The sequence below is a fragment of the Babylonia areolata genome, chromosome 31 (assembly GCF_041734735.1).
Source record: "Babylonia areolata isolate BAREFJ2019XMU chromosome 31, ASM4173473v1, whole genome shotgun sequence".
Classification (NCBI taxonomy): Eukaryota; Metazoa; Mollusca; class Gastropoda; order Neogastropoda; family Buccinidae; genus Babylonia; species Babylonia areolata.
In genome coordinates, this window is record NC_134906.1 from 12801945 (window position 1) to 12824804 (window position 22860).

At 42.7% G+C, this 22860-nt stretch overlaps 2 protein-coding genes across 10 annotated transcripts in view; one reads left to right on the forward strand and one right to left on the reverse strand.

Annotated features, from left to right (window-relative positions):
• The window catches only part of LOC143276007 (uncharacterized), a 39739-nt gene extending 34024 nt beyond the window's left edge, over positions 1-5715 (reverse strand). For all 9 annotated transcript variants that reach the window (XM_076580376.1, XM_076580382.1, XM_076580379.1 and 6 more), the window contains exons 1-2: positions 5614-5715; positions 2742-3206 (exon numbers count right to left, since the gene is read on the reverse strand). In XM_076580376.1, the coding sequence (XP_076436491.1) occupies positions 2742-3116 (375 nt within the window). In that variant the 5' untranslated portion in view covers positions 3117-3206; positions 5614-5715. The remainder of the gene's footprint in view (positions 1-2741; positions 3207-5613) is intronic.
• A 33-nt stretch (positions 5716-5748) lies between these two features.
• LOC143275884 (N-glycosylase/DNA lyase-like) lies at positions 5749-22815 on the forward strand. Its single transcript, XM_076580197.1, has 7 exons — positions 5749-5855; positions 8901-8991; positions 10856-11638; positions 13381-13525; positions 14703-14752; positions 16357-16413; positions 20811-22815. The coding sequence occupies exons 1-7, from the start codon at positions 5770-5772 to the stop codon at positions 20919-20921; spliced, it is 1323 nt and encodes a 440-aa protein (XP_076436312.1). The 5' UTR covers positions 5749-5769; the 3' UTR covers positions 20922-22815.
• Positions 22816-22860: the final 45 nt, after the last annotated feature.

Genomic DNA, 22860 nt, shown 5'->3' on the forward strand with positions numbered 1-22860 from the left:
AATTCAGCCCCATCCTCTTCACACGCTTCCCAAATTTATATTCTGTATTTGATTACACGGACAACAGTCAATGAAATGAGAAAAAGGAAAAACCTATTACAACACAAAAACAACCACCACCACAAAAAACATACTAGCTGGGTTGTCTTCTGCTTGCCCCATCCATGATCTTCCTCGTCCTGAACGGCTGCCTTCTGGTTCCTTGACTGCTTCGTGCAGTGGGTTTTGAGGGTTTTCTAATGCTCTGAAGTAGGTCTTAACCTGTTCTAACTTGTTTCTGGCCTGCACTGAAGGAAGGTCAAGCAGGTATCACATGGTTTCTGTGGGCGTGTCTTTTGTTGTTCCAAGGATCAGCCTCATAGCTTCATTTGGAGCTCTTTCTAATTTTAGGAGGCTGCTTTGAGACGGTATTGTTAGCCCAAGCCTGTTGTCAAACACACTGAGAACGAGAGAACACTGAGAACCTCAATCATCTATTCAACACAGCCATTGCACCCTCTCTAGGAAGACATTGTCGGGAATGGACAGAGGGCAAAACTGATGCTGACGTGAAGCTACTCATAGAAGAAAACAGTAAAGAAGAGGACATCATCAAAAAAACAGATGGCTCAGTCACCAAAGGCCAATCCAGTTGGGGATTCACTGCGAAACAACATGGAAAAACAATTAGGGAAGACAATACTGCCTACAAAGTCACAACCTCTAGCCTAATGATGGAAGTTGAAGCTGTGACACATGCCCTCCAGTGGCTATCATCTATCCATATGCCCAGAAACCAACATGCCATAATTCTAATGGACTCAATGAACCTCATACAGAAAATTGAAAGCAGAATGGGAAGCCCAGAGTGGCATGGGGCAATGTGCAACTTTCATATTAAAAAACTTACATGGTCATACTGCCCAGGACATGCAAGTGTTAAGGGAAATGAGCGAGCTGACAGACTTGCTGGTAACGCAACAACAACAAGCTGCCTACATCAAGGAAAATCGGAAATCCTCAGAAAAGTCAAAGAATACCAAAAAGAACAGGTACAAGGCCATCACACCATCGATTGCCTCAAAGAAATAAAGGTAGAGAGAGGGAGCGGCCATAAGTCTAGCATGAAAGGTAGAGCACAAATATCGGCATCATTTCCAAACCATCACTGCGCAAATTACTTCAAAATGGAACAGTCTCTGTGGGCTTTTCCAAATACAATAGACTGAGCAACACCTAGACGCCACATTCTTGGCATCAGAGATCTTTTCCCACCCCTCTTGCGGCCAATCAGTGGCAGCCTCTGTGTGTATGTGTATGTGTGTGTTTGTGTGTCTGTGTGTTTGTGTGCGTGCGCGAGGGTATAAGTGTGCACATGTCAGGAGGGCTTTGTGCATGAACGAGCGCACGCGCGCGTGCGTGTGTGTGTATGTACAGGATGAGATATGTGTGTATGCATGTCTACACTGTGGGAGCAACGGAATATTGGAACGTGTGGGTGTGCATATATATATATATATATATATATATATATATATATATATATATATATATATATATATATATATATATATATATGCGTGTATATATGTGTGTGGGGTTGGGGGTGGGGGATATGGTGTATGTGTGTGTAATAAAATTATGGTGTTTAGAGCCTCGCCGACCACCAAGGCCATCTCAAGGCTATCGCCACGTTAATACCTACTATAAGGGTAAAAAGCAAACAATTTAAATGAGTCACCACTTTAAACTTTCCACTCAAAGTTTAAAAAACTTCCATAGTTTAAAACCTTCAAATCTGATTAAAAATATTCCCTTCTTTCAAGAAGTCCATCAGCACGTGTGTGCTTGTACAAGTAAGTGTGTGTGTGTGTGGGTGTTGTGTGTGTGTGTGTGTGTGTGTGTGTGGGTGTGTGCTGTGGAAGCTGCGATGTGTAGCCTAGGAATGAGTGTGTGGAGGAGGGTAGGGGAGGTGCAGGGTAATGTGTGTGTGTGTGTGTGTTGGTGCTCATGTACATTTATGTGTATTTGATCGTGCTTTCATATCTGTGAAACTGCATGTTTGTTGCATATCTGCTATGCATGTGTGTGTGCGTGTATGTGTGAACGTGTGTCTGCATGTTTTACATTTATTTGCATTTTGTGTGTGTGTGTGTGTGTGTGTGTGTGTGTGTGTGTGTGTGTGTGTGTGTGTACAGTACTGTGAAATTGCATATTTCCTGATGGATATGTAATTGTTCAATAAATTCTGAAAAAAAACATTAATTTGTAACTCTCTCTCAATACACCATTTTATGTTGTAATATGACAAGCACAACAGCTGAATCATTAGAGCACTGGATTTTCAACCTGAGGGTCTGAGAGGTTAAGGATGGAGATTTTTCTGTCTTCCAATGTCAGCTTGTGAGCAGACCTGCTAGTGCCTCAATCCCTTGCAAAATATCAAGTAATCTTGTTAAAGATCCTGTAACCCATGTCAGTGTTTGGTGGGTTGTGGAAACCAGAACATACCCTGTTTATAGGATCAAGAAAAACAATAGATATTCATCCATCCTTCACACACATGATATAAATCAATAATTTCCCACATCTATAGGTTCAAGAAAAATAACACAGACATTCATCTATCCTTGATACACGCACATAAATCAATAAATTCCTGCCTGTCACTCAACAAATGTACTTTTATCTTTCATACCGCTTGAAACGCACGGTCCTCCACCAGTTAATCAAAGCATTACAAAAATCAAAAAGCACTTCACCTGGTTTCCATGGAGATCCAACTTGACCAGCTGCTGACAGCTGGACAGAGCGTCAATCTTGGTTAAAAAATTATTGGCCAGGATGCAGATCTGTAAACTGGAGCACAAGGGGATGTCGCCAAGCTTACGAAGGTGAAGGCCCACCAGCCTCGCCATGAAGATTCTGGTGAGCTCCTTCTTGGTGCCGCTGTAGGGCCCCACATGCTTCAGGAGATAGTCCTTGGTCGGCACCAGGAAGTATCCGGTCTGCTCCGCCTGCTTGATGGCCTCTAACTCCCGCTGCTTGTAGTACTTGTTCAGCAGGGCCATGCTGTCCTGCTTCTGACCGCTGTCTGTGGAGCGGGAGAACTTGGCCCAGTCGGGAATGCTGACCATGGTGAATGCTGACAGTGACAGAGATGTGCAGAGAGACAGAGAGAGTCGGATGGGGGAAAGCTGATGCCTGCTTCACTGGATTCTTGCCACCTGGAAGTGAAAGAATGACTACATCACAGTATCAGTATCAGCAGCTCAAGGAGGCGTCACTGCATTCGGTCAAATCCATATATACTACACCACATCTGTCAAGCAGATGCCTGACCAGCAGCGTAACCCAACACGCTTAGTCAGGCCTTGAGAAAAAAAATAAAAATAAAAAATAAAAAATAAAAATAAAATAAAATAAAATAACATAAATATAAGTTTTGTTATTTTATTTTATTTATTTATTTATCTATTTATTTTTATTTATTTATTTTTCTCAAGGCCTGACTAAGCATGTTGGGTTACGCTGCTGGTCAGGCATCTGCTTGGCAGATGTGGTGTAGCGTATATGGATTTGACCGAACGCAGTGATGCCTCCTTGAGCTACTGATACTGATACCTGGAAATAAACAAATGACTATATATCAATAATAATAACATGGGGGGAAAGCTGACAGACTATTCTAATGCCTGCTTCACTGGGTTCTTGCTATCTGGAAATGAAAGAATGACTTTTTCAATGAAAAAAAAAAGATGGGTGGATGGAGGGGGTGGGGGAGCTGACAGGCTCTAGTAATGCCTGCTTCATTGGATTAGGCCACCTGGAAATTAAAAAAAAAGACTCTATATTAATAATAAGATGGGGGTAAAGTTGACAGACTCTTCTGATGCTTGCTTCATTTTATACTTGCCACTTGGAAATAAATACGTAACTATATGAATAATGATAATAACAACAATAATATGCAAAGTATATGAAAAGCTAATGGGTGAGACAGGGAGACACACTGGCATTTTTCTTTTAAAATTGGTTTTCTCTCTCCTTGTATGGCCACACTGAGCGTGGCGCTCCAGTAAGGACACCACACTCAGCTGCAGCAGATAAATCGAAAGAAAAGGAGAGGGAGAAACATCTGCACATGCACATGCATGCATGCACATACTCTCTCTATTTCTCTCTCTCTCTCACTCACACACACACACATGTACACACAAAAAACCATGAAAACATTTTACTTCCAGTGTCGGCCCAAATCATGCACTTCCACCCCTAGCCCCTCCCCCTCACTTTCTAAATCAGTTGCATTATGTAATGTATGTATATGTGTATCACTGTATGTATGTGAGTGTGTGTGTGTGTGTGTGTGTGTGTGTGTGTGTGTGTGTGTGTGTGTGTGTGTGTGTGTGTGTGTGTGTGTGTGTGTGTGTTTGTGTGTGAGAGAGAGAGAGAGTGTGTGTGTTGTCTGATGTGCAGGCATTCAATTTTTTTATGTTTTTGTCTCAGTGCATTTGTATGTGGGTGGCACTTGCAGCACACAACGCAAGTGTGGAATTTTTAAAGTGCCCTTTATAAGTCAAGCTGATTCATTCACATAAAGTCTTCTAATATTAGGCTGAAATCTGAAAATCTTTAATTGTGACACAACATGTTGATTTTGTTGACTTCCAATGCTAAGTGAGGTAGTAAGTTCCAGCCTAGTACAATGGATATTATTTGTCAGGGAACACACACGGTCATACACCCTAAAGCCTGCTCCAGTACATATGAATGAACATGGGAGTTGCAGGCCATGAACGACGAAGAAGAGGAAAAAGAAAAAAAGAAGAGAAGAAGAAGAAGAAGAAAAGAAAAAAGAAGAAGAAGAAGAAGAAATCCTCCAGCGCAACCTCAAAACAGGAAACAAGAAGACAGAGGAAACTACAGAGCGCTGGTTCATCCCATCCTTGAGTCTGCAGCCTGTGTGCAGGACCCCTACACAGCCTGTGAGATCCAGGCCATTGAAAAGGTCCAGCACAGACCAGCAAGATCGGTCACCAACCAGCACCATCAGGCGTCCAGCACCAACTCCATCCTTAGCTCTTTCAACTGGCACCCCCTACAAGTCAGACGGAAAAAAAGCTCGCCTGGAGATATTTCACAAAGTCCATGGACTAGTCTCAATAAACTCAGTCTGCCTACCAAGACCATAAGACAGCAGGCTAAGCTCCAGCAGAAACAACACCTGCAATTATGAAAGCCCTGCTTGCAGGACGCAGTACACACAGATGTCTTTCTTCTCCCGCACCATCCTGGAATGGAACACCCTGCCCCTGGAGGTTAACACAGCTGAATAGTTGGAGTGTTTGCGAGTCCATTCTGACCTCCTGTCTGTGACACAACAAAGTAAATTTCCCCCAACAATTCTGCTTCTTAAATTTAACAACTTTTCTTTGTTTGCTTGTTTGTTTTTTCCCACTGGCAAGTAGTGTTGTAGAAGACTAGGGCTGTGCCAGTCAGAAGTACTTCAAGGGGCATGTTTTGATAGCTGTCCGTGGTACGGAAAATGAAAAAAAAAAAATCTGAATCGCACGAATATGCATTTTATGCATATCGTATTTTAAACAAAATCAAAGAAAAACAGTCACTTGCCTGAAACAGCCAGTCTATACAAACAAATAACATTTAGGTTTGTTGGGCAGTTGAATGCACAGGTATCGGAATCGGCGTATCCGCCATATTGTAAATGTCGCCCTGACAACGGAACCGGAAATGCACCCCAGAAGCGGGAGTTCCCCTTTATGAAACATGGCCTCTACCGCATGGAAGTGCTTTCCTTGCAGCAGACGACAACTTCGACTGGACGTTGTGCTCCAGTGTGGCCAATCATTCCGGTAAAACTTACACCTCATAACATTAATATGTGTCTGTAGGTCCACGAGTGTGTGCCCTGTGATGTGGCATGTGTTCATGTTAAGTGACTCAATCTACTTTCGTTTTTTTTTCTCTTGGATTTTTTATTTATTTATTTTATATTCTTCTCAGTTTTTCAGCTCCTCCCCATCACTCCCCACCATCCCGCTGCCATTTTCGCCCTCTCCATTTAAACCCTTAAAGTGCTGGGTATAATAAAACATACATACAGAAATCATGCTTAAAACAAAGGGATTGTTTGCCTCCGCTACCTGTGCTCTGATTTGGGGCATTTGTATGCCTATCAGTAAGAATAAATAGGCTAGGTAAACCTATACATTTTTGGAAAGTAGAGTGAATGAAGAATCAGATAAAAGTAAGAAAAAGACTGTACCATATATGTAGTTGGAGATATTCCACAGGATATAATCAACAAATTTTGCACACTTATTTTCCAAAAACGTCAACCACAATGTTTATAGGTTATTTTCACATCTTTTACAGAGTCAAAATATCTAAATTGGCATTAAACTGCAAAAAAATGTTTTGGCTGCAGAATCATGATACAAATAAAACTGAAACAATGAAATTATAAGCATTGTGTTCTTTGTTTGAGACATACCCACTGACGCCACGCGCACACATCTACAATACATTATGCAATCACAGGCAAAAACAGAAATAAATGTTTTCTTTTAGCTCATGTTGCTTTCAAAAGCAGCAAGAATACTTTAAATCAAAACAATTCCCCGTTTTCTAGCTTGAGTTGGTCAAGAGTTCACAATAGATCCATGCCTAACCCACTTTACTACCCCTCCCCACCCCCATCACCCACCCCCAATTTTTGTGGCTGGAGACACAAAACTGAATGCACAACAAGCAAGCCAGCATGCCCAAGTGTCAAAATAACAAACCGTTTTCACCAGTCATCACTGGTGACAAGGTCACTCATTTCCTGATCTTTGTCAACTTCAGTGTCACTCATTCTTTACAAAAAAATACGGAGATCTGGACTTGAAAACTCTGTCAAAGTTTGCAAACACAAGCAGGGAGGCAGTAACATCAGAATGAAGCAGTTTTACAAAGGCTACCGAGTATAGCCGAACAATTTTGGACCTTATGTAACAGAGCCACGATCGTGGCCCATCGCACTTCACAGGGAAAGCCACGATCATGGCTCATCGTGCTCTCCAGGTTAAACAGATAGAAGATGAGGCAATATCCACAATTTTACCTCTCAAGACAGAATGAGTAGTGTTCACAACAAGGCTTGGATATTCACTCCGCCGTTCACATAGAGGGGTAGAGGGGAGGAAAATGTGGATGTTGCCGAAGGTAATTCCTTGTAAAGTTCGTGAAATTGCCCACATTTTGGATCACATCACAGTGTCAAAAATGTCACAACCAGCCTCTTGAAAATTAATACTATTGTAATATCTGTGTGGTAAAGTAGCAGGCCCTCGTATGATTCAAAATATTTATAGCAAAGAAGAATGTTAGGAACATTTTAATGGTTTATTTATATTATTATTCTCTCCAGAAAAAAGTACAAAAGATTGAAAGTCAAAATATAGATGTTTAATTTGTCATCACCGTCATTTCTATTCCTATAATCTTTTGATTAGATACCAGTCCATTTTAGTTGTGTATCATTAACTCTTTCGTTCGTATTTTTCTATGAACCATTACTCCCGCTTGTTCCCAGTTTCCTATGATATGTATATTCCCTTCATTCCTGGATTTAGAGAAGAGGAAGAAAGTATGAAGCAGGGTACATATTTTGGAGACTTATGGCAATGCGCGGCTCATTACAGTACACTAAAATTGTTATATACTGTTGTGTACAGAATTGATGTGGGAAGAAGTCTGTGATCTTGTTGACACTATAGGGTGACTCAAGTGTAAAACAGGTGAATTTGGGGTCAAATACAATTCATACACGTACATACCACATGTAGGACACTGTTTTGCTTGCAGAGTATGCACATCTTACAGGAACTCACTGAGTAGTGCCTCACATGTATCTCAGTGCCTTATTGCTAGTCATATCCATGAAAAACTGTCACATTTGTCACTGCTATTGTCCTTATCACATGAATGATTTGAACTTTGTCTCAAAGAGAAAGAAATATATTCCTTTCACTACACAAGCAGTCACTGAGCCAGAATCAAATCATTATTTAAACAGTTTTTGAACAAAAACTATTCAGAAACGAAACTGTTTAAAAAGCCTGCACTTGTCAGTGTCACACTCATCACATAATATGTCACACATAGGTGACACATATGTGATATACCTAAAGCAGTCATGCTAGTTACTGCACAAATATACACCACAATTTTCACAATTTTCACCACCCTCTATCTGTGCTTCTGTGGCAGCCGCAGCCAACTGCACTCTCTCCTCATGTAGTTCTAACAGATGGAAATCATCATCTGGTGAAGTGTTGTCAAACTCATGATCAGAAAACTGGTACGAATCCGAATTTTGTACACATTCCATTTTCTGTGTCCGTGTCTCTACACAGCACATTGGCAAGAATGTAGCGTTACCCACTCTCCCACGGCCTAGGGAGGGGGAGGGGGGTGTCTGGCATCCATTCTGCTCATTAACACTGCCCAGCTAGTGACCCAATCAAGGATAGATGACACACGCTGATGACGCGACTCACGCGAAATTCAAAGCGCTTACTGCGAGAACTGATTTTCCGTGCCATAGGGAGGAGAGGCAGAATTCTATGCTGCACGGTTTTCTGGCTTCCAAGAATGAAGGGTAAGATTCCCGAAAACCGGAAAACTGTGCTGCAGGAATGAAAGAGTTTATTAATTTGATAAACCCAATGTAAATTTGACTTTTGGCACTTAGCAGATATAGTAACGGTAATTTGATAAAGTGGTGCTTATTAGTTTTGATTGCCGAGAAATATCCAAATAATGTGTTTTTTTTACCTCACTGTTTCTTTATACCTTTTTATATTTATTGTATAATCTAACTTTTGTCATGTTTCTCTCATGTGTATGTGTAGGTGGCATGAAAACGACAGGGGAGAATGGCTTGGTGTCATGTCCAGCCGTGTTTGGCGTCTGAAACAGAATGACACACACATTTACTATCAGGTAAATTGATTGAGTGTGTTGCTGTAATGTAGAGCCATTTATTCTTTCATGGCTAGTCCGCACAGTTCATCTTTCATGTTTCCATAACCCACCAAATGATGGTTACAGGATTACAGGATCTTAAATGGACGCATTATTAATCTTCTTCTTCCATATATTATATAAATGCACATGACAGAGGTTCAGGCACAAGCAAATCTGTACATCCGTTGACCTGGGAGACTGGAAAAATCTCAGTTATAACCCATCAGCCTTGCACGAGATTGGAATTCAGGGCCTTCAGATCGAAAGTCCAGTGCTTTAACAACTTGGCTGTTGAGCCCATCAGTTTATTGGGTTATCTCAGTTTTACTGTGCTCTCCCTCTTCTATTAGATGTCAGGTTTTCTTTTCAGAATAGTCCACTTGAATTATTTGGATTTATCTGGCTGGAAAGACTATCAGATAGAGCCAGTAGCTCGCAAGAGAACTGCCACATACCCTGCAGGTGATCAGAATTGTTTTCTAATTCCTGGTTCAGAGAACTGCTTTCCTTGTCTGCATTGTAGGCAGCAACTCCCACGTTTACTTGCATGTATGTATGAGCGGATCATGACTGTGTGCTTGAAGATCGTGTCAACCTGGTCAGCACTTGAGGAAGAATCTTCACTTCACAGGTGACATTGATGGCTCAGCCGGTAGTGAGCATGAACTTGCCTAGCTTGTTAAAAGACTGGATCAACATCAAGATATGGCATGGAAATCAGCACCAAGGAGACCCCAAGTCGATTGCCAGCCACACCACCACCATCACTGCTAATGTAGTTAGGAACTGTTCAGCATTTCACATACCTGGGATCTGTAATCAGCTACAAATGATCCAAACCAGAAATCCTCTCAAGGGTAGTAGAAACAAAATCAGCACAGTCCAGACTGAAACTTTGCTGGAAGGACAGCAATGTCTCCATGGAACACAAGATCAGACTCCAGCATGCACCGGCACATTCTGTCTTCCTGTATGCTTGTGAGACATGGACCCTCACGGCAGATTCAGAAAGAAGAATTGAAGCCATGGAAATGAGGTGTTATCGCAAGACATTAAACATCAGATACACCGGTCACATCACCAGCGAACAAGTACACCAAGCCATCAAGCAACACATTGGATCTGCTAACATTTGTTACAAAACGAAAACTAAGCTGGTATGACCACGTAACAAGATCCAATGGCCTCGCTAAAACAATCCTCTCAGGAACTGTTGAGGGAGGGAGACAGGGGAAGGCAGAAAAAACAACAGCGATGGACTGACAGCATTGCAGAATGAATGGGAAACCGTAAGCAGAGACCCAGGCTTTGACACACAACTGACAGACCTGGAGGAATCTGGTGAACAGCTGTTTCGTGCAGCTCCTCACTGACTCTTCACAGAGCTGAGGGAGGAGAAGAAGATACTGAGTGGGTTTCTGTTTGTATGACTATTTTTACCCCAAAGTTAAGGCAGCCATACTTGGTGTGTAGACTGGTTATGTTTGTGTTTCTGCCACCCACCTCCAGATATTGACATGGATTACGGGATCTTTGACTTGCATAATTGATATTCTGCATATATTTGTGTATACACAACAAAAGAGATTGATCGGTTTAATGTATTAGCAGTTCTGCACATGTTGGCCTGAATGAATGGAAAGAACTGATTTCCATCCTTCCTTCACCATGCACCGGTACTGGGACCAGACCTTGGAGCCACAGACTGAAAGTTCAGTGCTCTAATGATTCAGCTAATGCTGGAAAACTGCTTATTTCATGTATTACTCATGTAATTTGTATGAGGACTATCAATTTGCTTTCCAATTTGATTTTGTCTGTTCATTCCTTTCCTTTGCAGGTTTACAGCAGAGGAACACCCCATCCACAGAAAGACTTAGAAACCAAATGTTCCCCAAAGGCGGCCTCGAAGCGTCATTTGTCTGGAGCTCAGGCAAGCCAAGCAGGTCAATCAAAGTTCCAAAAGCGGTCACACATCCAAGACCACCACACACAAGTCACAGATGACGCACTGTTTCAACAGCATGAAGCGAAGAAAGAGATTCCAGATTTCAGTTCCAACTCCCAGCCGACGACTTTTAGCAAAGCTGTGTCAGAAGACACGAAAGAGCCCTGTATAAAACAAGAACCACAAGAGACGGACGACACCCACCTGATAGCCGTCTTACAGGATTATTTCCACCTGAACGTGGACATCGAAGAACTGTACCAGCAGTGGTCCTTTGCGGATCAGTATTTCAGGAAAACCGCCAGCGACTTCTGGGGCATCCGAATGCTTCGCCAAGATCCTGTGGAGAATCTCTTCTCCTTCATCTGCTCCTCCAACAACAACATCTCCCGCATCAGCAGCATGGTGGGAAAGCTGTGCATTCAGTACGGACAGCCCATCGCTGAGGTGGACGGCAGGTGGTACCACAGTTTCCCTGCCGTCGCTGCTTTGGCCGAGGTGGGAGTGGAGGAGAAGTTGCGCGAGCTGGGGTTCGGGTATCGAGCCAAGTTCATTGCGAAGTCTGCCAAGTACATCATGGACAACCATGGGGAAGAGTGGGTGGGTTCGTTGCGGCACTGCTCGTATGAGGAAGCCAAAGCAGAGCTCATGAAACTTTGTGGAGTTGGTGCGAAGGTTGGTGCTTTGTTGTTTTTAACATATATATATATATATATATATCCATTGGTGTAGAGGGTTGGGCCTGGGTATCTGTGAGACTGCAGAGATGTACATGTGGGTTTGTGTATCTGTGTGAGTGTGTGTGTGTTTGTGTGTATTAATGCGTATGTGCACAACTTAGTCAAATGTGGTCCATTTTTTATTCTTGTTTTATTTTAAATATTTGCCTTCCATGTATCTTTCATTTTTATTTTGTTTTATTTACCTGTTTCTTTATTTTGTTTATTGATTTCATGTCATTATTAGATTTTTTTATGTACGCCTATGGTGGGCTGTCAAGGCCTGACCAGCATGTTGGATCAGTGTGTATCAGATTGGAATGAACTTCTTCTTTCACTTCGTCAAGTCTCCACACTCAGCTCTTTCAAGTCTGGCCTCTAAACCCACCTCTTCCCAAAATAGCCTCCCTTGCTTGCCCTTCCTTGTCTTTAGTTTCTACAGTTTTAGAGTTATGCATGCGTGTGAATGACTGGTGTGAAAGCGCTTTGATTTGTCTCTGCACAAGATTCAGCAGTATATAAATACTATTATAATTATTATTATTATTATTATTCGGGCATCTGCTCCCCATCCCCCCACTCTTTCTTTTCTTTTTTTTTTTCAACATAAAATATTTTTGTGCTCTTTTTGTTGTCGTTCAGATGTTGAGTGCATTCAGTTCAGTTCAGTTACCCATGGAGGCGTCACTTGCATTTTGACAAATCCATATAAGCTACACTACATCTACTTATCAGATTCTTTTCTTTTTTTTAATGATTTATTTATTCTTTAATTTAAATAATCTTTTTTTTTTCTCAAGGCCTGACCAAGCGCGTTGGGTTACACTGCTGGTCAGGCATCTGCTTGGCAGATGTGGTGTAGCGTATATGGATTTGTCCGAACGCAGTGAGTGAGTGACGCCTCCTTGAGCTACTGATACTGACAGCGACCAGCAGCATAACCCAAAGCGCTTCATCAGGCCTTGAGACAAAAAATAAATAAATAAATAAATACACAAATGAATAAATATCATAAAAGGAGATTTAAAAAACAATTGTTATTAAATGATGATAATGAATACAAAAAATGAAAAATGATGATGATAATAATGAAAGGTAAGAACATTAGGATATAGTGCAGGGAAAGATAAGTAGAAGGTTAAAGACTGACATAAAAACATGAAAGAAAATGGGACACAGTGAAACCCTATCGTGTGCACCCACACTCGCACGTACAGTGATTCAAGTGTGAAAATGCACGGATGTGGAGTTGTGTATCAGACAGATCAGTCTGCATTCTTTGACACCTGAGTAGCATATATGGATGAGTCTGCATGCTTTGACGCCTCCTTGAAACTGAAACCTTTGGTCAGTAACATATTAACTCATTCTACCTCACAACTATACACCTGCTACAACCCCCCTGGACCAGGACTAGATGAGACCTCTGCAGTAAAAAGTAGCGTGGTTCACTAAAACGCCGAAAATTGATGTCAGAATTGCTGATTATATATACCGTCATTTTCATGCTTACGGAATCCATAAACACTTTAGTTTAGAATGCCAACTGTACCAAGCAAGAATAAACAAAATCAGAATACCTGAATAGTGTGTTGGTACAAGAATACTCGTATCTGGACCACAGGTGAAGTGATCATGGTATGAGTGAACTGGTACCTGGAATGGAATGAGTTAATGTAATGATAACATTCCATGCAGGTGGCAGATTGTGTGTGCCTGATGTCTCTGGACAAAGCGGGTGCCATACCAGTGGACACTCACGTGTGGCAGTTCGCTGCACGCAACTACCTGCCCAAACTGTCGTCTGCCAAGTCAGTCACCGATAAACTCTACCAGGAGATAGGTAATGTGGGGTGTGTGTAGTGTATTGGGTGGTAGGTGTGGGGGAGATAGGTAATTTAGGATGTGTGCAGCTTATTGGGTGCTGGTGGATGGATGGGTGCTATGTATTTGTAGGTAACGTGAAGCTGTGTGTGTGTGTGTGTGTGTGTGTGTGTGTGTGTGTTTCCCTTTTCTCCACTGTTCCCTCTGTCCCATTGTGTGTTCATGCATGTGTGTGTGTTTTTTTTGTGTATGAGACTTTATGTGCCTGTATGCATTTGTGTGCACATGCTTATTTTTGAAGGGGTGTGGGAAGGGGGTCTTGCATTTGGATCTATGCGTGTGCGCATGTGTGTGCGCGCGTGCGTGTGTGTGCATGGCTGTATAATCAGAGACTAAGATGTGGTCTGCTTAATCAGTTTTGGATAAATTCCACCAGGATTCGGGATGCTTTTGTTTTTGTTTTTACATGAATTAATTGCTTAACTCTTTCTTTTCTAAGGACTGCATGTCTGGTCCTACCTTGCACAACGCTTGTTTACTGACGACTGCATATGCGGTCTGAGGTTTTGGGAATTTTTTCACTAGCCGTAGAACCACTTCTAAGAAACTAACTGTTACAGGCAGCTCCTGCATTTTAACTGGAGTGCAGGCGTACTGTTTGATAAGTTTAGTGATTCATTGGCTTGTGAGCAGATGGCCTGCTTTGCCTCAACAGCCCAGCTCTGTTTACCATACGCATAGCAACATAGCGTGGCCCAGTACTTCAACGGACAGGCAGTCTTGGCGAAAGAATATGTCACTGAATTTCAAATTTTGCAGTGATTGTAATTGTTACATCTATGATAAAATTCTTGTATGTGGAGATGATTTCAGTTCACAAACCTAGTTCGTGTGAAAAATCTGTTCTTTGAGTTTGTACCATGGTGAATTTTAATATGACACTCACACACACCCTTTCATATACTGTAGCAACTGATAATTACAGAAATTATTTATTTTATTACGTTTGCATTATCAATTGTTCACAAACTTAAGTAGAAAATTTCTAGTGTGTCTTTTCATTCCTTTTAATGATTAGGTGGGTTTTTTTTATTGTCATATTATCAGCCACCATCTGGGTGAAGTAAGGGAAGTAATCTGCCAGTAAAGAATGAGTTAACCCAGTATGGACTGCAACAGGTGACTTTGACTTTCAGGGGATCATTTCAGGAGCCTGTGGGGACCATATGCAGGATGGGCACATTCAGTGAGTCATGCTCTTAGAAGTCTTAGAGTAAGGCTTACATATGTATATATATATATACAGCCATTAAGCCTGCTGCATGCATGGGTATAATCTAGAAAGGGTACTGTCTGTCACAAGTTTCTTTCTGGTTATTCTTGTTTTCTCAGTTCATTCTCACAGTCTCATCTCTGTCTGTCAACAGTCACAACAGCCAAGTAATTAAAGCACTGGACTTTTACTCTGAGCATCCTGGGTTCCAATCATGGTCATGATGTCTGGCGGGATAGATGGTGGAGATTTTCATCTGATGTGCAGATGCTGCTAGTGCCTAAATCCCCGTCATGTGTATGTGCACGCATGCAGTAGATCCTGTAATCCTTGTCAGCTTTTGGTGGATCATGGAAATGAGAACACATTCAGCATGCATACCCCATGAAAATGGAGTATGGCTACCTACTTGGGAGGGTAAAAACGATCATGCTTGTAAAAGCCCACCCACACCTCGTACGGGTGAACATGGGAGTTGCATTCCCTTAATGCAGGAGAAGATCTGTCTGTCCAATACCGAAGTCTCTTGAGTCTCGTTCTGCCTCACTCCCTTTCCTGTGTCTGTCTCAGTCCTCAAGACCTTATTTAGCTTCCTTCGAAGAACTGCGCCGTTTCAGTGGCATTTCGCCAACACTGTTCATTCCGAGTCACCCATACAAACCCACAGCTGGGTTCATCTGCCTGAGTCCCAGCATCAGCAGTCCACAGGGAACCATCAGTGTGTAGTCGTCTTGAGGCCACACACCAGAGGAGACCCTGCACTGGGTAGGAGCTGGCTGTGGGCTAAAAAACCCCACCTCCACTGGGAATCAAACCCGTGTCTTCCCACCTGTCAGTCTGTGACGCTAACCACTTTGCCTAGCTGGCTGGTTTCCTTTGAACAACTTTGTCCTGTGCGTGTATGTCTCATGTGTCTCTGCCGTTAACTTTCTTTGCCTGTCTATCGAGTGTCCTTCCCCCCCACCCCCTCTCTGCATCCCCACTCCTCCAGCTCCCCTTCCCCCCCCCACCCCCCAACAGTATCCCCCATCTCTTTCAGCAACCCCTTTCTTCCACCTCCACCTCCATCATAAGGATACATAGATGTAGTATGTTTTGAGGTCATCACATATCTTTTTCCTTTCCTTTTTTTTTTCTCAGCATTTTAGCTTTGTCATTGAGTGAATGATCATTTGGGGATGATTTTTTTTCCCTTGACGTGAATTTGTGATCCTCATGCAAGAAAGATATGGGGTTTTTTTCAGTGTTTTTTGTTTTGTTTTGTTTTTTGTTTGTTTTTTGCATATGAATATAAAATCATGTAAAACAGTCTATGTTTCAAATGTTTTGCAAGATGTTAAGTTCTGTTAACTTTTTTCCTTCAAGACTTGCCTTCTTACAATACGATCTTCAGTAACATTTTAGAATTATGTTCCAGTATATGTAGGAAAGGAAAAGAGAAGGGGAGAGACTTGTGTATGTAGAGTGTGTGAATGTGTACATGTATTGTGTGTGATTATCAGAAATATCCCTTTGAAGCTGTTAGGAAAAAAAAAAAGTTTAGGAAAAAACATGACTGATGACTAAATGCCTTCCAGGTGTTGTTCACGGCTGAGCTGCGACACATGCAGAGCAAGAAATCATCCCCTGAAAAGGTATACATGTTGTTGTTGCTCATTGACTTATATCTGCTCCAGATTAACCCCCTGTTTGTCAGGCCTTGGTGTGATGAGTTCAGAGTTGTGTGAATCTGAAGTGCTGTGACTGTATGACTGGTTTGTAGTGCTTTCTAAGTGTAGCGCTTTCAAGAGACCTGACTGATTAACTCTCTCCATACGAACGGCGAAAGAGACGACGTTAACAGTGTTTCACCCCAATTACCATCATCAAAATATTGCAAGAGTAAGGCTCTTATACTGAAGAGGTGAATGTTGACAAAGAATGCCACAATTCTTACGAAGCTAAAGGTTGGGTCATTCAGACACCCACTGGACATCCGAGGGGTCTGTGTAGAGGAGAAGAAAGGACTGGCCGTACTGAGTGAGTTAACCTGGATGTTGTGTATTTTGGAGAAGTCGTAACAAATCATGTAGACAGACAAACAGGAGAGGAAGTAGTGAAAAAGATATCAGGCCCACTGCCTGTCAACAGATTCAACAGCCTTGTCTACCATGTGCAGTGCAATGTACTGTGAAAAGCTGCAAAAAGAATGTGGGATGAATATTTACCACAAGTGATGGTGGCATGCAGATGTTCAGCTGTCTTCTTTGTTCATGGGCTGTGACTCCCACGTTCACTCATATAGAATCACAGGTGGGGCTTTTACGCACATGATTGTTTTACCTCGTCACATAGGCACCCATACTCTGTTTTCAGAGGTAAGTAATGTTCTGTGAAGAGGACTATCCAGCAACCCCCTACCCAGTACAGTGGTGCGCAGAAAGGAGGTGGTACTGTTGTGAGGATGGACGCCAGTTCCAAGGGAGACGTCAACAAGGAAAACCCAAGCTGTTGTGTCAGAGAGCTTCAAGAGATACTTGAGCATTCTTCTTCTTTGCTCCCTCACCTCTGTGAAGAGTCACTAGGTCACCGCATGAAGATTTGCTCACCAGATTCTTCCAGGTCTGTTGGTTAAGTGTCAACACCTGGGTTTCTGCAAATGGTTTACTTGGACATGTAAAAATGGGTCTGCCATGAACTGCATGACTCCAGAATCTCCAAACGGCTTCTCTATGGCTAACCCTCTTTTGGCAAAAGAAAGCAGGGAAGGCACAAAAAAATGTTTAAAGGCTGCGTAAAGACCAGCATTAGACATGCTGTACTCCCCACCCCACACCCCTCCCAAAACAGAGGAGCGTGCACAGGAAGGACAGAACTGGCTGGCATGCTCTGACACAGCAAGCACACGACAACTTGGAGAAGAACCACTGCAGCAACATCGCTGGGGCCTGCGAGAAGAGGAAAGCAGCAGCAGCAGCAGTAATGCTTAAGGTACCCGGACGCTTCCCCGCCCTCACTGCAGATGCCCATGCAGATCCAAACTAGGACTTCCTAGCCACATGGGAGTCCACACCACCAAACGAGAATGAGAAGCACATTGACATCATCAGACATGATGGGCTGCCAAGACACATAGAAATAGTTTGCCTTGAACTGCATGCAGTTGAGGTGGAGAAAAAAATAAAGAAAAAAGAAAGGAAGTACACGAAGAAGTGCACAAATATCAGAAGAGACTCTATGACTTCTGAGCAAAGAGTTCTCATCATCCAGGATAGTTAGTACTGTTTGATCCCATCGAGAAAGTAGGTCTGTCTGCATCTCATCACCAGAAAATCATGCAGAATGCGATGATCTCAGATACCTCCTCAAAACACCTGCAGAAGGCATCATGAAGGCATATCACGTGAACAGACTCTGGACATGCCGCAGCCAGACCTTTCCAAAGGGACCTGCACAGCTGAGTTGGTTGCTTCGCCCGTTTTGCTGGGAGTGGAAAGCAACGAAAATGCTGGACTGTGAAACAGGATTTTCAGTGAATGATTGCCACATATGTGTGGAGTCACGTTTGGTGTGCTGTTGTTTTGTCTGACACACACACACACACGCACGCACGCACGCACGCACACATGCACGCACAACATGCGCACTCACACACCCACAAATATGAACCGCAGATCACCATCACGGTGACTCAGAGCTGAAGTACACCATCTCCCCAGGCATGTGGCTTCATGGCAACCAAGCAATGACAGTTCCCAGCGGACTGCCAGTACAAAGACCAAACACACACATACAAAACAACTGACCACCACCACAGCAGCACAAGGTCTCTGGTGAATGGCTCAATGATGACTTATAAATAGTTCCCCGTGAACTGTTCATGCTGATACTGACAAAGACTAATACATGTGGAGTAAAAGGTACGAACAGATAGATGACCAAACAAGTAAGGGCATGGAATCGACAGGTTGCCTTGGTGACTGTTACAGATGAGGTACCCGTGTTCTATTTGTGACCTCAGCTTCCTGCACCAGGAGGAAGCCAGAATCCATTTGGAAAAAGACCATCCATGCCAAGAAATGGAATATGACATCATTAAACTTCACCGCATTACATTAACATCAAAGATTGAAGTCGCCCTCTACATCCCAGGAAACCCGAGACTTTTGGTGGCCAATGTGGGCTTGGACTACGCAGTCCTACAAAATGAACAACATATGCACTTCTTTGACTTCACCAGGGAGCCTCTCGACCCTGCATCTACCCCTGCATTGGAACCAGCGAATGAGGATCAAAAGAACTGGTGGGCCGAAAAAATACAGAGGTACTTGGGAGTGGAGGACGCTCACTGTTTATCCCTGCATGTGAACGGGCCAGTCTTGGAGGATCACAGAGACCGTTACACTGTCAGTTTCACAGAGATCCCCCTGAAATGTGACAAGGACAGAAAGCTCGAAGCAAGGCCGTCCTCTTCTGGACACCGAGACACGTCATGTCCTGCCACAGTCACACCCCACGCAGCCAGTCCTTGTGACCCCCAGGCAATGGCTGTGGCAGTTTCGGAATCTGACCGAATGCCTCTTCTGAAAGCAGCTCTCTTTGGAGAGCTGACAAGCAGGTGACCATTCCTGTAGGAATTCCAGGGTCAAGGGTCAGTGAGCAGGGAGGCTGACATGAAGCTTCGCCACCTGGAGGCAACGACTCAGAAGCTGTCAAAGCTGGGCGCTTTTCAGGTGGGAAGCCGTAGGGAGCTCGTGGACATCTTCAGGTGTCTGGCCCTGCCAGGAACGGCCTACCCATCTCCAGCAACTGACCCGAGAGGGCTCGGGATCTGACTTATTCCGAGGGTGACGTGTCAGACCCTGAAGCTGTAAGTGTCATCAGAGTGCTGTATTTGATGCCACCACCCACAGGGCTGGTTGGGGATGTCATCAAGTGTCTGGATAGTGTTGGGCTAAGAGTTGGCAGATAGTCAGAGGGGAAAATTGCATGGCCTTTCATGCCTTGCTCTCATGGTGTCCTCAGTTTCGATCCCTCTCCACTTCCCTTGCTTGGGGTGAGTCCTGTCAGGGTCTTCGGTGTCTGCAGATTGATGTGGGGACTGTTGTTGGGTGGATGTGGTGGAGGTCAGCCTGCATGTGACTGGGCTGGATACTGCCATGGTGTATGTCGCTGGACTTGAAAGTGCTCCTTCGCTTTTTTATGGTTTCTTCCTTAAGTGCTTACATGACTTAGAAAAAGAGAACAAAGCAGAAGAATACCAAGGGAAATCATAACCCAGATTGATTGAAACTTCCTGACGTCCACTTTGGTTAGAACTTTGTAAAGTGAGCGCTGATTGGCCGGTACTTGCCAAGAATTGGGGAGAGGGAAAGGTGTGACTGCTTTTAGATTTTGCTTTTAAAATGTAGATGTTTTTTTTTTTATTATTGTATTGTGATGTGTGTGACTGGTGTTAAGAGCTGGAGGTGGATTTTCAGTATTGTAATATGTTTTTTGTGTAATGTGATTTTGGAAATAGTTTTAAGTTTTGTGATAGGGTTTTTAAGTGATGTGATATGATACAGCATTATTTAGGCTTTTTCATGTGATATGTATGATGAGTGTGTATAATCTATGATGAGTGTGTGTGTGTGCGCACGTGTGTGTGTGTGTAAATTCATGCTTGAATGTTTGGTTGGTTGACTGTAAAGGGTTATGCACGTAAGTTTTTCATTTTAGTGTTTTAAATGCATGTTTTAAATGTCGGTATTTACATTATACAGCGCAACTGAGCATGTTTTACATGGAAAGGTGCTTTATAAATCTAATCATTCTTACTGTTATTATTAAAGCCGCAGGTTTTGGCATGTCTCTGTCCATCCTATCAGCATCTGCACCATGTTTTCTCATGGTGTCCACTGGCCATTCGGCTGCTCAGTAGCTCTCCTGACGAGATTTTATTGCACCAATCCTCAGCGTTCTGTCATCCTTTCCCTGGAGTGATTTGTGGGATGCTGCGGTTTGCAGTGATGATACGCTTTGTGCACAGTGTGTGATGTTTCTGTTTCAGGCACAGAAGAAAGAGGAAAACCCCAAAAAGAAGAGAGCAGGTAAGTCGATGACAACAGCAGCAGACGTTGTGGAACCACTGAAACGTGTAAGGTCCTCTAGAAGGAAGTGACTTTACCCCCACCCACCCTTTTTTTTTTTTTTGTAATTGTCGTGTTTTCTGTGTTGTGTCAAGGGCGTTAGCTACATGCTACTCATCCCAGATCCCCAATACACAGCCACGTCCAAGCGTCTTTTTCTTTTTTTTTTTTTCTTTTTTTTGCTGCCCCATTATCAACACGGTTTCACTGGCATTACTCCTTTGCCGCTCATTCCAAGTCCACCCCACCCCCACCCCACACAACCACAACCTGGTTCGTCTATTACAGTTCCATCCAAGCTTCTGTCACAGTATCAGCATGAACAGTTCACGGGGAACTATTGATAAGTCATCATTGAGCCATTCACCGGAGACCTTGTGCTGCTGTGGTGGTGGTCAGTTGTTTTGTGTGTGTGTGTTTGGTCTTTGTACTGACAGTCTGCTGGGAACTGTCATTGCTTGGTTGCCATGAAGCCACATGCCTGGGGAGATGGTGTACTTCAGCTCTGAGTCACCGTGATGGTGATATGCGGTTCATATTTGTGGGTGTGTGAGTGCGCGTGTTGTGTGCTGTGTGTGTGTTGTGTTGCGTGTGTGTGTGTGTGTTGTTGTTGTTGTTGTTGCGAGCTACACAAATGAAACATTTTCTGTCCGCTCCCTGTCAACAGTGCACACCATAACCTAACATAGTCTTGCTAATTTCTTTGGAACCTTCAACTAGATTCATGGAGTACAAAACGCTTCTGTAGTGGTACATCGGGTCTCTTATACATCCAGATTAGACTTTGATCCTCGGTCAGTAGGGAGTCCAGAGGAAACGCATGGACTGAGTTGATTGAATGGAATCCTTTCACCCCCTTAGTGCTGAATGTGACACAATTTTCTCTACACATTGTCCTGAAGTCCATTTTTTGTTTTTGAAAAAATAAAATCGTAAGGTTGGAATATGATCAGAGAAAGATAGTATTGTTATTACCGGCTGCAATTAACAGTATAATGACTCCGAGGAGTTTGGGTCTGTTTGCTCCAATTTTTAAACAACGATAACGGTATATATCCAGGGTGCAATGTTTTTTATGTTGCAACATGTGCGAAAGATATGTTGGGTTTTTGTTTATTTTTTTTTAAAGTTTACTGCTTTTTCTAGGGATAGATAAATATGAAATTAATCTCTGTTTAATTATAAATTTAGATGTCTATTTTTCTGTGGATTGATACATTTTGTATTTGTATTTCTTTTTATCACAACAGGATTCTCTGTGTGAAATTCAGACTGCTCTCCCCAGGGAGAGCGCATCGCTACACTACAGTGCCACCCATTTTTTGGGTGTTTTTTTCCTGCCTGCAGTTTTATTTATTTTTCCTATCGAAGTGGATTTAATAGAATTTTGCCAGGAACAACCCTTTTCTTGCTGTGGGTTCTTTTATGTGTACTAAGTGCATGCTGTACACGGGACCTCGGTTTATCATCTCATCTGAATGAGTAGTGTCCAGAGACTCAAGGTCTAGTGGAGGGGGAGAAAATATTGGCGGCTGAGCCATAATTTGAACCAGCGCGCTCAGATTCTCTTGCTTCCTAGGCAGATGCGTTACTCCTAGGCCATCACTCTGCAAATGGATTTAATCTGTGATTTATTATCAAATTTAAATGTAATCTTGGAGAAAGGTTTTTCTCAGTGTGTGTGTGTGTGCGTGCATGCATGTGTGTGTGTGTGTTCAGTTTGTCCTGTGTTGTATTTCTTCATTGGCCGCATGGCTCATTTTTTCATGTTTATATACGCAATATGCATTTTGTCAAAAACTGAAAAAAAGATATTCATATTGTCTTAATTATAAAATGTGATGGCCTTCTTTATAAAATCATCTACATTTTTATGGATTATTATGAAATTATGTTTTATTGATGGTTTTTCTTGCCACCTTTGATGTTGAGATATTAATAAAATTTTAGTTTTTTTTTCTTTTTTCTTTT

Bases quoted from the DNA above. Each gene is read 5' to 3' on its own strand.
- LOC143275884 (XM_076580197.1), top strand. From the start codon at position 5,770: ATGGCCTCTACCGCATGGAAGTGCTTTCCTTGCAGCAGACGACAACTT. The intron at 8,992-10,855 runs GTAAATTGATTG...TTTCCTTTGCAG, and splicing joins ACACACACATTTACTATCAG to GTTTACAGCAGAGGAACACC. The intron at 14,753-16,356 runs GTGAGTCATGCT...AATGCCTTCCAG, and splicing joins ATGCAGGATGGGCACATTCA to GTGTTGTTCACGGCTGAGCT.